This window comes from Saccostrea cucullata, unplaced genomic scaffold, assembly GCF_032062105.1.
Source record: "Saccostrea cucullata isolate Sc308-1 unplaced genomic scaffold, CSIRO_AGI_Scuc_v1 ctg396, whole genome shotgun sequence".
Classification (NCBI taxonomy): domain Eukaryota; kingdom Metazoa; phylum Mollusca; class Bivalvia; order Ostreida; family Ostreidae; genus Saccostrea; species Saccostrea cuccullata.
Genome location: NW_026933195.1, coordinates 255,278 through 271,347, shown reverse-complemented (window position 1 = coordinate 271,347; position 16,070 = coordinate 255,278). Strand labels below are relative to the sequence as shown.

Genomic DNA, 16,070 nt, shown 5'->3' with positions numbered 1-16,070 from the left:
TGAGGGGGGGGGGGGGTTGTGGTGACTTGTATTGCCTCAAATTTGTCACTTTTCATACCAATTTCACACATATTCGCGTTTACCAGGGGGGTTCAGCGTTTTCCAAGGGGAGACCATGGTAACTTTTTCCTACTTTAGTATATACATTTTTAACCTTGTAAATTACACCTGACCCCCCGACCCCCCCTCTAGATCCGCGCATGTGTCTTGCCATTTATTTATTTATTCATTTATTTATTTATTCATTTATTCATTCATTCATTCATTTATTTATTCATTTATTTATTTGATGTTTCTTGCTTGTTCTTCATATTTGAAACAGTTGTGGATCTTCAAAGAGACTTGTCTGAGTAGTCGCGCGTTAAAAAATTTCCGTTTTTATCCGAAATAATGGGTTTAATTTATCGCGTCAAGAAAAAAAAACTTATTGAAAAATATATAAATTGTATAAAAAATTTTTTAATGATGCTGGTATTCGACAAGATAGAATCAAATATAATTTCATAAATTTTCAGTGGTTATCAAAAAAATATTTTCACCGGCGCGTTTCATCTCCCGCCAACTACGAACCTCTTTTCTTTACTCTGCTGACGGCCAAGTAAACTGTTTATATATTCTGATCAAAGCACAACATTCATTGGGAATGGCTCAAGCAGAAACCACAGCAGTCAAGAAAAATGGTTTGTATAAAATCAAAATTTTGTGAAGTATTTATTCATTATCTTTTGTTTAAGTTTTTTATTTCTTAATTATGCCATGTTTACAATTTTAGATTTATTGAAGAATAATTTATTCTATTCTGTGATTTATTATTTGCCTAAATATTGATTGCAGTGAGTGATTTTCCGTAAGCTCAGAACAACTTTGATTGTCTAAGGTTTTTTTTACTGGTGTGTTGGGTGGGAGGGGTAGTTTTTGTGTTAAAAAACGTACGTTACGTTTACAGTAAAAGAAAACCTCTTTCAATAAATGAAAATCTTAATTTAAGGCAATTTGCATGAGGGGGATGAAAGCCCACCACTGAAGAAGCTGAAACAACTAGATCTCATGCAGATGAAACAAGGTAAAATAATTTATGCTCAATATTTACCAAAGTGTAGTTGTATGAAGTTAAATTTCTATATAAGGTACCATACTTATGTTACAGATTGTTAAAAGTCCCAAAACACTGTTTTTTCATGAATATATCTTAACCTTGAATAATTAGAAAATTTATTTCATAAGTCCCACCAGGCATCGGTGTTTGATATTAAAAAAAAATTGGTTATATACAGGTGACTCTCGATCTCTCGAAGTTCAAGGGACCGCGAGAAAGGTTCGAGAGATCGAAGGGTTCGAGACTCTCCAGGGATTTTCCACTGCCCCGTGTAGGGCCGAATATGGGCCCCATTCCCAATTGCAAAACCCCTCCCTTTTTCCCAAAAACGAACTGCATATGTTCAATTCTTGAATGCAGCAGATCTTAAGAAGTTAACTTGATCATAATTCACAAAATATATATAAACATGGTCAGGTTTGAAAATTGTGTAAATCTTTATTATAATGATCAATTCTTTGATTCAGAGCTCTATAATAACTATGTAAAACATTAATATTATTCATCTTAGTGTTTATTTCTTGAAAAACATCAAACAATAAAATTTCCCAATTAGTGATAAAATGTCGTTAAATTCACAATTCCAAGGGCCTGGGCCCCATTCCCAAAAGTGAGTGGAAAATCCCTGCTCTCAGAGATACAAAGCCAATAAAATCCAGAATTTTCAGTTCTGACCATCGATGTTTTACTTTTATAGATACCGGAGTATATGTAAATAAAGAAATTGCACATTTTCAATCGTATTTTACAGGTAATTTACTTGACATCAACAACAATGGTCGTATTTCGAATAAATAAAACATATTCCTACAGTTTCAATATTTATTTGTTCTTCCTTCATGATTACATGAAACCCCAATAGCAATATGTGGGTTTGGCTATTCTGCGGCTTGATCGGGTCCTTCACCAGTGTTCACAAGATTTTTCAGGGCTCTCGATTCTCTAAATCTGGGGCCGATATTCGGCCCCATTCCCAATGCAAAAAAGGTACCTTTTTTCCCAAAAGAAAGGTGTAAATTTCCCAATTTCCATAGCAAAATATTAATTAAAAAATAAAAGTCCATGAAACTTAATCGCAAAAAAAAACCCCAAACAAAACACACCTGCAAATGAAAGTGAAACTGTACTACTATTTTATTAGTTCGCAACAAATGCATTCATAAACTGGTTCGGGGAACCAGATAATTGTTTTTACAAAAATGTGTACTAACTATGAGTGCAGAGTATCTTGTCAAGTAGTTTCGACAAAAAACATCATTTTGGTTTCAAAAATAGACATTTCATTTAAACATTAGTAAGCTGCACCTAGAAACATACCCACGTGTCAGCATGTTCAATCTCGCGCTGTATTGGTAAGCAAAGTTGTCCATGTGATCAAGGAAATTCGGGATTATGTGACTAGCGACTGTCACTCAGAAAGACATTTAACCGCAATATCAACACTCAAAGATAGTAATGACAAAGCTAATGTACTTTCATAAATAGCCTACATACCCATGTTTGTTCTGTTTAACTGTTTATTTAAAATGAGTTAAATTGATGACAAAATGCTAGAAAAGCAAAATTTGAGGATTTTTTAAAATGAATTTTGGTTATCCAACTTTTCCCAAAATGACGATAATTTTCCCAATTTGAACGGCCCCGGCCCCAGTCCCAAAAAGTGGTGTGAGAGCCCTGTTATTTTTCTTAATCGGTACTCAGTCCTTGAGAAAGGAATTTCTTGTGCAATATTTGCCATACTGGGATTATGTAGACTCTAATAATTTAAGTTCATAGTCTATGGGAACTTATTGAAACGAATGTCTTTAAAATTATTCTCTAAAAATTATCGTCTTGGTTTCAAGTCAAAATAAGTTGTGAATTGGTTTATAATTTACCAATAATAACTAATTAATTATATCAACACATGGACGACCCACAGCCCAGGTGTAGTGTGATCTATGTAAACACCCAATTAACACCTCCATGCCAGCCCCAGGCGTTCACTGTTTTCCAGGTAAGTCCTGATGCTGCATCAATTTTACGGTTAATTGCCGCGATTATACACGCGCAACCAAAACTTCGAGAGATAGAGAGAAAAATTCAATGAAAGATGTGTAACAGGACCAAGATTTTGGTTCGAGAGATAGAGAACTTCGAGAAATAGAAGTTCAAGAGATCAAGAGTAAATTTGCTTAGTTATATAGAGGAAAAAAAACGGGACTGGAGGTTCACTTCGAGAGATGGAGAACTTCGATAGATGGGAGTTCGAGCCATCGAGAGTCACCTGTATTGAATTTAAACCAATAAATATCTGTTTGACATCATTAATATTTATTTTGTTTTTGTAGGCCGTCTACCATTTAAACCTGTTGATGTCAAGCCAAAGACAGGGTTAGGTAACACACCTCCCAGTTCTAAGAAGCGCAAACTGTCTGATGGTGAATCTCCTAGTGCTAAACCTTCAAAGACTCCAAAATCACAGGAAAAAGCAGTTATAGAAATAAATGAGTCTGAAGTCAGTTCTAGTTCCGAGGCTGATCATCAATCCAGAAAAAATAAAATTCGTAACACCTTAGAAAGATTTGTCTGTAGGACCTCGCAGGAAGAGATCTCGTCCACAAACGATGGTGTGGATTTTACAGAATCGAAAGGTTCCCCTATCTGTATCGAGAGTGATGAATCAGATACAGAAAAGGAGAAAGAGAATATTCCTAAAACAACCCAGAAATCCACAAAACAAAAATCGCCAGTAAAATCAGAAGAGAAAAAGCCAGTAGAACAAGATGACATGGAAGTCGACTCTCAATCTGCGGACGAAACTGCAGAGGAGAACGAGAAGTCACAAAATGAGTCGGAGAATTCTTCCACCAGCCCAGATTGTGCAACACCAGCCAAGGACAAAGCATCAGATTCTATCTTGAAGACCCCAACCTCTAAACTCTCCGATTCTTTGCTCAAGACCCCTAAGTCGGCGTCAGATCTCAGCTGTAGTGACAGTACGCCTGGTACTGCAAAACGAGCTCCAAGGAGGGTAAGGCAGTTGTTATACTCCAAGGAGGGTAAGACAACAGTTATAAAGAGGAAGAAAGAACTGAAATAATTGTTTAAAAGTTAAATTCTAGGTCATTAATTCATGATCAGGCTCAGCACTGAAATCAATATGCAAATCAATTTCAAATATGCACGTGTACAAGAGGCATTATTTCAAAATGGAGGAAGTATAGTCTATAATCTGTATTATATACTGATTATAAAAATGCTAAATATTGGTCAACATTTTGATTTGAAATTGATTCAAGTAAATTATTAAAGGAATAATTATATGTTTAACTTTATTTTCAAATTACAGTTGTCTGATGCTAAAAAGCAGGAAAGAGATGCGAGAAGGCAAAAAATAAAGGAAGAAAAAGAGAAGCAAATGGAAGAAAAACGACAGAAAAAAGAACAAGAGAAAATGGAGAAAGAGCGCGAGAAAGAGAGATTGAAGAAAGAGAGAGAAGAGGCCAAGGCAGAAAAAGAGAGACAGAAACAAGAGGAGAAGGTAAAATTAATATTTAATTACTATGGAATCTATGGGTTCAATGTTCTTGGGTAAGAACATTTTTGTTGGTTCAAAGGGAAAGTATTTTGTGGGTGACTCACATATTTAGAAGATTCAGTGAATAATTATATTGATAAATACTTCTTAATGGGAATGTAAATTCTTTGATAAGGGTGACCCATGGAATCCACAAACAATGATATTCCAAAGTATATCATTAAAAATTTAATTGATTTGTTTGACACATTATATGTCATAAATTTACAGTCACACATTTTTTTCAAATACATTTATATATAATTTGGTTATGTTAATTTCCATATAGCAAAAGAAGAAAATTATTTATTCAGAGATTTCAACAAAGCACAAGATAATGTTGCGTAAAGGTGTTAACAGAATTTATTTTTGAAGCACACGGTGATTTTGAAATAATAAATGGCCATATAATTCTTTGGTGAAATAATTTTATATCAACAAGGCATGAGATATTGTTGCAAGTTTAAACAGTTGTCATATTTAATTTTGGTTCCAATGAGTAAGGAACATATTTTAAATCCAAGGAAATTGTTTAACTGGAAAACTTGTTAGATTATATAAGTTTTACTCTAATGTACGAATAAATGATAACACTTAAGTTTTAGCTTACTTCATATTTAATTTGTTAAATCTCAATTATCTAAACAAGGGTTGGATAAGTATAAGATAAGGTAAAATTACATTTGACAAGTGTTTAATTGTTTAATGTGTCGTAATAACACACGCTCACACATGAAAGGTACTATGAGCATTTTTTAAAAAAAATAACCAAAGCAATTAAAAGGACAGTGAAAATAATCATCGCTATAACTGTAAAAATTGCTTTGAAAGAAGAAAAATTGCATGGAGGGGTGTAACGAGTGTTGAAGGTAATTATCCCATGACCAGCGCACGTGTGTAAAAAGACAATGAAAAAGATTTTCTGGTTTTGACTAAAATGTTTTAAAGCACTTGTAACCAAACCGGGTTTTTGACAATTACGAAATAAATACTCGTTCTTCATGAAATTTACGGACATAGTAATTAACCATACGATTTGCCTTTGCTGAAAGTTTTAACTCAAAATGTTGTGTTTTTCAATGCTTATCGCCGATTGTCCTTTTCCAGGTGACTAAAATGGGTAGCGAGCCCAGTTTACTCATTTTCGCGATTTAAAGCTTAATGCATTGAAAACGTGTGGGGTATTTGCATTTGTTGGTTGATCATTAACTTAAAATAGTTAAATTTTTCAATCATTATGAAATTAAATGTCGATTATTAGGGTTTTTGTGATTTTTTGTAGACCCGGGACAGGTCAAAACCGGACGCGTTTGCCCGGGACAAACTTAATGATTCCGGATTATTGACAGAGAAAGAATGTAGATTTTTTTTCATAGTCATTGACTGATACATTTAAAAAATAAATTGGAAAAAATAATAAAAATATGCAAATCAAACCACAGTCAAATTTTATTTTAATTATATCATTGACAAGTTTTTTTCTGCACAATTAGCTTGGTGTTCACGTATTAATTTGAAATTAATAAACGGGGTAATGTCAGCACACCTGGCTTGGAAGATTCATTAAAAGACAAATTAATATTCCTGATGAAGTTATTATCATTAAATTTGATAATGTCTGCACAGCTAGCTTGGTATACGCCCAGGTATTAGCTGGGAGTTTCAATGAATTCAAATATTCTGAGTTCGTGTTCATATTGTCCAATTTCCATCAGGATGAAAGTGAATAAACGTAAGTAATAGCTAACATCCTCTGATAAGTATTTCGGAAATTAAAGGTTTGTCCCGGGTGAATGTTTGCGATTAAAAAATGTTATTTTCAATTATCGGGATATATTATTAAAACAGTCAGATGATTTAAGTAGTTTAAATTGAATTTCAAAGAACCAAAAGTAATAATTGTGAATATATTGAAATTAAAAATCTAGGTAAACCGGTCGCTAATTTTAGTCACCTGGTCAAGGTCAATCGGCGATAAGCATTGAAAACAACATTTTGAGTTATAACTCGCTCAAATCGTATGGTTATTAACTATGTGTAAGTTTCTTTGCAAGTATTTATTTCGTTATTGTCAAAAACCCGGTTTCCAGAGATTCCCGGCCCAGCCCGCTTGTCCCCATTTTAGTCACACTCGTATAAGTTTTGTGCAGTGAATTTTCACTGAGTTAAAAAACTAAAATAAAATTTTTATTTTATTGTATTTCATTAAAAAATGACTTATTACTTTGTCAACCAGATAGGGTGCATATGTAACCTTGAACAAGCACGTGACAAAGGAATGTGTTAATTTAAAATAGCATCGGTAATGGCGGCCTACACGGAGACGATAAACATGGAGCTCAAATTAATTTTTACTTGCTTTTTCATGTCATTTTAGTATCAAAATATTATGAAAGTTGTATTTTTAACAAGCATACCTTCCAACAATAACTTTCTTTAAAAATGACAATAAACAAAAGAAGTTGTATATGTCTCTTGGACAATGCACGTATGATAGCCGTGTTTCCCTAAAGAAAAACTTATCAAAATCCCATTGTGATGTATAACAGAAATTTATTTTAGGAAAAAAGTGCGTATTGTATTCCCCCAAATACGGTACTTCTTAATGGGAATGTAAATTCTTTGATAAGGGTGACCCATGGAATCCACAAACAATGATATTCCAAAGTGTATAATTAAAAATTTAATTGATTTGTTTGACACATTATATGAAGATTGTCTACTTTTTTATAAATACATGTATATATAATTAGGTTATGTTATTCTTATAGCAAAAGAAGGAAAAAGATAAAATCACAGAATGAAGAGAAGAAAAAGAAACAAGAAGTTTTTCCATCAAATTAAATTTCCAACGGTGGCTCTGTTTGAAGCAGATGTACATTTCATTATAGTTCCAATGAAATGCGTGTATTTTAAATTTAATTGTTTGCTGGAAAACTTGTTAATTATATAACTTTTAAATGTACGTGAGATGAATATTTTTTTCCCCCTAATTTCCCTTTAATTTGATTTAACCATATTTGTTTGCACTGCTTTGCTATATATTTTGAACATATTATGAGCATTTTTAAACACAGGGCCGAAACAAGGAAGTTCGAAAGAGATAAGTTCTGTATGATTAAAAAATTTATTCAAAGTAAGAACAAAAAAACAAATGAATTGTTTTTACAGGAAATTGGCATTTTCATTTAAAAAGACAATGAAAAAGATTTTCTGGTTTTGTTGAATGTTTTAAAGCACTTGTAACCAATGGGAATTTTGTCAGAAAATATCTACCATGTGATTCACTCTGCGCTTGCACCATTACGGAGATCCACAGGAGCTTTAGCCCCGCACTCTTTTGTTCTCCATCTCTCTCTCTCCCTCTCCCCCCTCCCCCAAATGACACAAACAGAGAGGAAGCTTCATTGAATTTTTGTCCTGTGAACAAAGCCAGAATAAAGAGAATTTCCATATATTCTTTTAATTGTGAATTGCAATTGTTAAGAAAGAAATAATGCTTGAAAGTGAATTCTTTTTTTTTCCAGAGACAAAAAGAGCAGAAGCTGAAGGAATCCTTTACAAATTTCTTTGTCAAACCTAAAACTTCCCCAACAGCAAAGGTAAAGTCATGTGAACAGAAAAGAGGTAAATGTACAAAAAAAAAATAATCAGCAAATAAAGTTCACTTTCTAGTGTTCTTTATTTTTCTGAAGACTTGAAAAATAGATGTATCAACTGTTTTACAGGTGTGTGAATACACTGGTTCTCAGTGTCTCAGTGGTTAGAATAAAAATCAAGTCTCAGCCAGGACTCTAATCCAGGGCACCTGTTTTACTGAGCTAATGCTCTAACCACTGAGCTAATGAGAAATGACAGTGACAGATGATCAATTTATGTTCATGAATTACATTTTGTAATTTGTAAGAGCTGTAGCTAAAAGTTGTTATGCCATTCTGTCACGATATTTTTGAATACTTTTGTAGACCAGCAGAGAGCCAGTGGGGATGTTCATGCCATTTGAGGTGAAGAAGGACATGCTGCTAGCTCCCAAAATAAGGAAGGGGTTGGACTCAGAGTCCAAGGAGAAGCTGGACCAGTGTCTTCAGAAGCAGGTACATGTACCTACATGTAATGTATGACAAAATTTATCATATCATACTATGGACATATAGACCTATGCAAGTAAATGTTAGCACATTTTGGAATTTTTTTCATACCTAAACCCGTCTTTGGCTTGTTTTATAGTTTTACAAGATTTTTAAGAATAACATTACCATTGTCACGTTGCACACTAAAATACCGTATAAGCAGAAATGTTAGCGAGGATTTAATTTTGGCATTATTAACGAGGGTGCCAAGATCGCTAACATTTAATATCGCTTAAAATTAATTGCGCTTTATTTGTATTTATTTATATAGTGAGCTCATAAAAATTGCTAAAATTACATCTTTCTAAAAATAAAATACCAATTTCTAAGGACAAATCGCTAAATTTGCGTCTCGCTAAAATTTCCACTTATACGGTACATGCAAAGTGAGGAAATTTCAAGTTTACTTGTACCATACTTTTTCTCGAGTCATGGCTGTCAATAATTGAATAAAGAATTTTTTTCCTGTTTACATTGTAGGATGTGAAGGATCTGTACATTTCAGAGCTGAGGGGTGGTAAATTTAAACCCAGGAAGCACAAGGGAACTCCTGACAAGTATGTGATCAGCCAGAATGACCAATGAAAATTTATAAGTAATCATTGATAAAAATCAAATACATGAAATATTGTATCTCTAGACCCTGATATGAAAAATGGGACAATTTGATATTGAATGTCTCCTGAAAGAAGTTATAATTGTAAAAAAAGCCCTGATTATCATAGAAAATACTGCAAAAAGAAGAAAACTAATAGGATCCAAGACAACTGCTTCAGCAATTTTGATCTTTGTATATTAGTAGGACTAAGGAGGATGAGGTTGTTTTGGTCCACGACTCAGAGACGGTAAAGAGCATCACCTACCACTGTAAACTGCTACAGTTCCACATGAACTACCGACCCCCCTACTACGGTACATGGAGAAAGAGGAGCAGCAAACTAAGTCCAAGGAACCCATTCAAAATGGACAATGTAAGGAAAGACTAACAGTGTATTCAGGCAGAGGAAATTTTATAGGATCTGCTTTTTAAAAGTGTTGATTGTATTACCCTTCTCCTTCTCAAGATATGATGCTCTTCAATGTTGTATTTTGTTTCAGGACTTGTTTGACTATGAAGTATACAATTATGACCTACATGTAATTGATACTTAATGAGATGTATTTTGTTTTAGGACTTGTTTGACTATGAGGTATATGGTGATGACATAATTGATACTTTATGATATGTTCTGTTTTAGGACTTGTTTGATTATGAGGTAGACAGTGATGATGAATGGGAAGAAGAGGAGCCAGGGGAAAGTCTGTCAGCTTCAGAGGTAAAAACAATCCCAGTCTCAGACATCAAATTGATTTGAATGATTCCATTAGATTACTGGTTATTCATGGCTTCTAGAAATTAATTTCATTTGAATGGCTATGGCCACAGTCCAAGTTTGATTTGATTAGCTGTAGCTACAGTTCAGTTCAGTTTGATTTGATTTACTGTAGCTACACCAGTTTGATTTGATTAGCTGTAGCTACACATCAGTTTGATTTGATAGGTAGTACAGTGTAACTACAGTTTATATTGATTCAATTGACTAGCTACTGTCCAATTTGATTTGATTGACTGGAGCTACAGTTTGATTTGATTGGCTGTAGCTACAGTTTGATTTGATTGACTGTAGCTACAGTTTGATTCAATTGCCTACAGCTACAGTTTGATTTGATTGGCTGTAGCTACAGTTTGATTCAATTGCCTACAGCTACAGTTTGGCTTGATTTGATTGGCTGTAGCTACAGTTTGATTTGATTGGCTATAGCTACAGTTTGGCTTCATTCGATTGGTTGTTTCAGGGAGAAGAGGAGGAGAACAATGAGGATGAGGAGGATGAAGAGGCAGACTGGATGGTTCCTCATGGTTACCTCTCAGAGGGGGAAGGCTGTGAAGATGAGGAAGAGGTGAATTTCACAATTCTGTGGACATTGAAGCTGACATTAAGGATACACCAAAGGCTTTTTTCAAGATTTTTGTCAAATTTGAGATTTTTGGCTAAGAAAACAATGCTAATTACTGCTTTATAACGCATGAAAAATTCTTGCTGATTAATAAAAGGTTTTTCTAATTATTTAACAATAATCAAACATAAACACTAACACATGTGAATGTGCCGTTATTGAAGATTCTGATTTGGTCTGTAACTGTCTGCTTCTGATAGGAGCAATAAATCACTGTGACCACATGGGGAATTCTTCACGAGCCACACAGAGAGTATCAGTAATTAAACTACAGGGACTCTAGATTTAGGGAAGGAGATGTAACAGGTCACTAATGACCATGAAATAGGAGGTGGAGCTTAGCTCTTGCCATTTTGCTGGGAAATCTTTCTGATTCAGAATTAACCTATTTTACTTCATTAAAAGCACCTAAATACAGAATAGAACCTCCCATTCTTGTGAATATGCATAGGAAATATGGATAAGTGACAGGTATCCAAAGCTGAATCTCCAAGGTGTCATATATTTCTAGCTTTGGCAGACTTTGTTGTGTAATGGGTTTTTGCCCTCTACTGTAAAGTAAGATCAGACAGTTAGTGGTATTATTTCAAAGGATTCAGCTCCCTTATTTATTGACCAATTTCTCTGAAAACTGGCCTGAATGCGTCTCAAATGTGTATTCACAAAACCGTATCTCAGATTTTTGATATCTTGCTCAGTTCTAGAATTATTGGGGGAAATGCAGAATTTGGCCTATAAATTGGTAACATTGAAAGACAAATGGATGTAACTTTTGAATAAGAAGATTTATCAAAAATCTGAGATACGGTTTTAAAGTTCAATCTTTAATCTACATTGAGGCAAAATTTTTACTTTGAGAGGTGGAATATGAAAAAGTTGATTTATAAAATATAAATGCACTAATATTTACATTGAAATATAATAGTTTTTTAATAAGATAAAAATGAAAATTTAAATAAAGATCATTAAAAAGTAAATTTAATAAGCTTTCAAATGATATATACTTTTAATATGTTATCTTTGTTTATGAAAGAATTACAAGGAATTTAAACTTTGCCCTTTTGAAACCCTTGGTGTATCCTTAAGAATTGTTTCTTTCTTCATGAAACTTGAAAATTTTCAATCTTTTTTTTTTTTGTACAAGCATTGTTAATGATTGATGATATAGTTAAAAAAGTTATTTATGAATTTTTTGAAAGGATCATTCTTTATTGGGGGATTTGTTTTATGTAGGAGGCGACTGATTTGAAGATGAGGTGTAGAAAGAAGCTAGAGCAGTGGGAGATGGAGCTGAAGAGACAGACAACCCCTGCCCTACCCATCATCATGGGCTGCTTCTGGGAACATGCTGTACACGAACTACAGAAAGACCTGCAGGAAAAACTGGCTATTTACAAGGTACTATATAAACATAGACATGTATTTCTTATATTAAAGGAATGTGATGCAAGAGGGAGTTACAGTGTATATATGATGTTCATAGGTGAATTAGCAAGATTTATGATGATGAAATTGAAATTGAGATAAATAGACATATATGCTCATGTAGTGATTTCTTGTTATAAATATCAACATTTAAGAATGTTTTTGGTGAAGCCAATTTGATAAAAGGAAAAAAGTGGACTTGTATAACATTAAATCCATCTTAATGCCATCCTTGCCATATCCAGCGCATTTGCTTAATTAAAGTGTATGTACACATACAAATTTATACAGCTTACGTTCAGTAATTTATGATACCACTAAAGCTGAGTTGATTTTATTTCAGGCTGTTCCTCTCGTTGATCAACCAATTGACACCAGTTTTACAAAGGCCAGGTCCAAGAAAGCTGAGAACACTCCATCAGAGAAGAAGGAGGAGAGTAAGAAGGGGCAGTGTAAACCCGTCCCTGAGGAAGGTCAGAACTGAAGGGGGCATAATTCTGTAGACATGAGACTTTCTGTTTAGTACACAGGTGGAAAATTGTGCGAATTTCTCGGATTGTCATTATATGTCTTGAATGCACTTTTTATTGTGCCAGCTACAGATAAATATGATGTATTTTATAGTACCAAATTATTAATATTTAAAATCAGTACAAATAAATCCCATGTGGAAAAAGTATGAAAACAGCTGATTGCGAAAAACAGTATACATTTTTTTAAATTCTTAATTACTTGAAAAAGAAAGTGGTTATTTGCACCAAAAATCTTAATTAAACTAGTGAAGAAAAAAAAAAGGAACATTGATTCGTTTTTAAAATGTAGGATATGATTCATTCCAACAGGATTTGAGATTCAGAACATCATAAATTTTGATGTAAACATAGACTGTCATTAGAAATGTCTGTATTAAGGTAGTCATTACTGGGAAATAACGTTTCTTTTTTGTCATTTTCAGCCATGCCAGATCTTATTAGACTTGTTCATGGAAACCTAGCAGGGATTAAAAAACTAGTCAAGGAATTCCGATTATACTGGAAACACAAAACAAACGAAAAACAAATGGAAGTCAATGAAAAATCAGAGGAAAAGATGGAGGTAGAGGAGAGTGTTAAAAAACCCGATGAATCCAAAACTGTCAATCTGGATGAATCGGATGCGAAAGAGGGCCCCGAAACGAAGCCAAACTCGGAATCTGAGGATGAATTCAGTATCTCAAAAAGGCAGCTGGAAATGAAGATTACCTCAATAGCTACCAGGGAGAAAAGAGACTCCTACAAAAAAATCTGCTGGTACGTGAATGATTCAGTGCTAGAACAATACAACCTTAAGGATTTGCCTGTACCTAGTGCTTGGGAGTTCATCAGTCAACCCAAGAAGACCCCCATTAAACCTAAGGTCGAGGAGCAGATAAATGCTGGCCGTAAAACTCCAACTGTCTCCATCACCCAGTTTGCTAGACCCATGTCTCCTTCTGCCCTACAAGCTCAGTTCGCAGCGGCTAATGCTGCAGCTCTCGCCAATAAACAGAAACAAGCAGACGAACAGGCTGCCAAAACTGCAGAGCAGGCCGTCAAGGTCACCGAGGTACCTCAACAGAAAACAGCTGCACAGTCCAAAGAGGAGTCCAAATCAGACCAACCCAAGCTGAATTTCTTCTCCCCCTCCAGGCCTCAGCAGTGGAAGATGGTGTCCACCGGGTCTTCACCTAAGGACAGCAAGCGGTTAGTCTTGATGTCCAGTCAGCCCTCGGCAGGGAAAAAGGCGGGAACCACTAACCAGGACACAGGAAAAGTTGATACTGTTTCTAGCCCCAGCTCCAGCAAGACGAAACTGGTACCAGCTAATCAGTCAGCAATACCTGCAGGTTCTGATGAAAAGGCTAATAACAGTGAGGCAACTTCTGATGTTCAAACCACAGGAGAGAATTCCAGGGAAGCTATTGTGTTGGACTAAAAAACACAGTTGTGATATGAGAAGGACATGAAGCTCAAGAAATTTTGATTTGTGTCTGAATGTAAAAGACAATTTTTGTGCAACTCAATTTTGAACAATATTTATTCATTTATGTAGTAATTTGCTTTATAAAACCAATATACTTTTGTATAGAGTAAAAAGTATTTATAAATTTTTTTAAAATCCTTTTTTGTTTACATTTGTCAGAGACCCGATGCATCTATATGAGTGCATGTAAACAAAAAAATCAAGTACTAGATAGACACTGGCTAGTGGCAGCAATAAAATCAGGAAAATTTAGGAAAAAAAATTAAGTTACCTCTCCAAAAGTAAGGGGATGGGGTGTGAAAACTTGTTGCTGAAAAAGATCAAGGTTTTGGTGTCGTTCTTTTACAAATTTAATTCTCACTAGAGAAAATGAATCCTATATATAAACAAAAGATGTTTGTAAAACACATGCCCCCCTTCTCCCAAATAAGAATGTTTCAAAGTCCAGAAGTTCAAAGTTAAAAAATTCCAATTATTTGCAGAATCCATTCATTTTCTTCGCAGAGGTTGCACATACTGAAATGAAATTTAGTATACAGATTTATCAGATGACTATCTAGGTCAACTTCTGTTTTGGGTACGATCGCAGTATTTTTGACAGAGCTATGCCCCTTGGACTTGGATTATTTGCAGTTTCCGTTCATTTTTTTCGCAGAGGTTGCATATACTGAAATGAAATTTAGTAGACAGAATTGTCAGATAAAAATCTAGGTCAACTTCTGTTTTGGGGACGATCGTGCCATTTTTGACAGAGTTATGCCCCTTGGACTTGGAAAAATTCCAATTTGTGGGAGGGGCATGTGTTTTACAAACATCTCTTGTTCTGATAAAGATTTTGAATGTAAACAAATTTTCGCTCTTTCTTTTGGTAATTGTACTAGCTCATCTGTAAAGTGAAACAAAGACATAAATTCATCTTTTTATGCCCCCGTTATCGAAGATTTCGGGGATACAGTGTATAGTTTTTGTCCTGTCTGTCCATAAAAACATTAACCTAGGGCCGTCTTTAAAATGATGTTTGCGTGCCCTCTCCTGACTCGGGATACAATTATTGGGTCGGTAGGTAGGTAGGAAAATCTTTTTTTCCAGAAAATTTCAACATATTTGTGAAGGAATTTAAGATGAAAAAAGGGGAGAAAAAAAATTGTGTCCTGGAATGTAAAAATAAAAGTTTTGAGCAAGGCTTTTTTTAGTCAGTTCTGAAAAGGCAACCAATTTTTAGGCCACCGGAGTAAACTATCCATTTTCGTTCGTAGTCGTGCGGTGTGCATCTTGTGTTTTAATATTTGACCATTTGCAGCCTTTTCTCTGCAACCACTCAACCAATTTTCACCATTTAGCATCAAGCATCTATGGGTGAAGGTAAACAAAAACTGTGAATTTCATGGTCCCTGCCCCCCCCCCCTTTCCCGTGGGGCCTGAGGGGTTGGACTAAAACCACTAAAATTAATGCAATCTTTAAAAATCTTCTTTACTACTGGACATCAAGCAGTCAAACTGTTAGCATGAATGTAATGAGCATTGAGTCATCTACCAAAATTGTGAAATTCATGGCCCCAGGGTCAGGGGTAATGGTGTTAGGGCGGGGCTCTATTGATTGTATAGTGAAAATGCATTATTTCTTTAAAAATCTTCTTCTCTGCTCCTGGGTATTAAATAAACTAAGTACATAGTTATGATGATGAGGAATGCATCTTCCAAAATTGTGAATTTTTGGGCCCCAGGTTAAGGGCGAGGCTCTATTGATTATGTAGAGAAAGTGCAGAACTTCTTTCAAAATCTTCTTCTCTGCTCCTGGGTATTTAAACAAACTAACTAAGTAAATAGTTATGATGAAGAAGAAAGCCTCTTCGAAAATTGT

General features: G+C 34.6%; 1 protein-coding gene across 1 annotated transcript; it reads left to right on the top strand.

The window, feature by feature from the left end:
- The first annotated feature begins 519 nt into the window (after nucleotides 1–519).
- Nucleotides 520–14,320, top strand: LOC134237616 (chromatin assembly factor 1 subunit A-like). The gene is made up of 14 exons (XM_062719743.1): nucleotides 520–680; nucleotides 989–1,063; nucleotides 3,427–4,109; nucleotides 4,428–4,669; nucleotides 7,733–7,791; nucleotides 8,163–8,257; nucleotides 8,621–8,749; nucleotides 9,266–9,342; nucleotides 9,585–9,756; nucleotides 10,024–10,101; nucleotides 10,622–10,726; nucleotides 12,017–12,181; nucleotides 12,552–12,681; nucleotides 13,164–14,320. Exons 1-14 carry the CDS (start codon nucleotides 644–646, stop codon nucleotides 14,159–14,161), a joined length of 3,045 nt encoding a protein of 1,014 aa, XP_062575727.1. The 5' UTR covers nucleotides 520–643; the 3' UTR covers nucleotides 14,162–14,320.
- Nucleotides 14,321–16,070: the final 1,750 nt, after the last annotated feature.

Coding starts and splice junctions, on each gene's coding strand:
- LOC134237616 (XM_062719743.1), top strand. CDS start 644: ATGGCTCAAGCAGAAACCACAGCAGTCAAGAAAAATG. Junction 10,102..10,621: donor AAAGTCTGTCAGCTTCAGAG/GTAAAAACAATC, acceptor TGGTTGTTTCAG/GGAGAAGAGGAGGAGAACAA. Junction 12,182..12,551: donor AAAAACTGGCTATTTACAAG/GTACTATATAAA, acceptor ATTTTATTTCAG/GCTGTTCCTCTCGTTGATCA.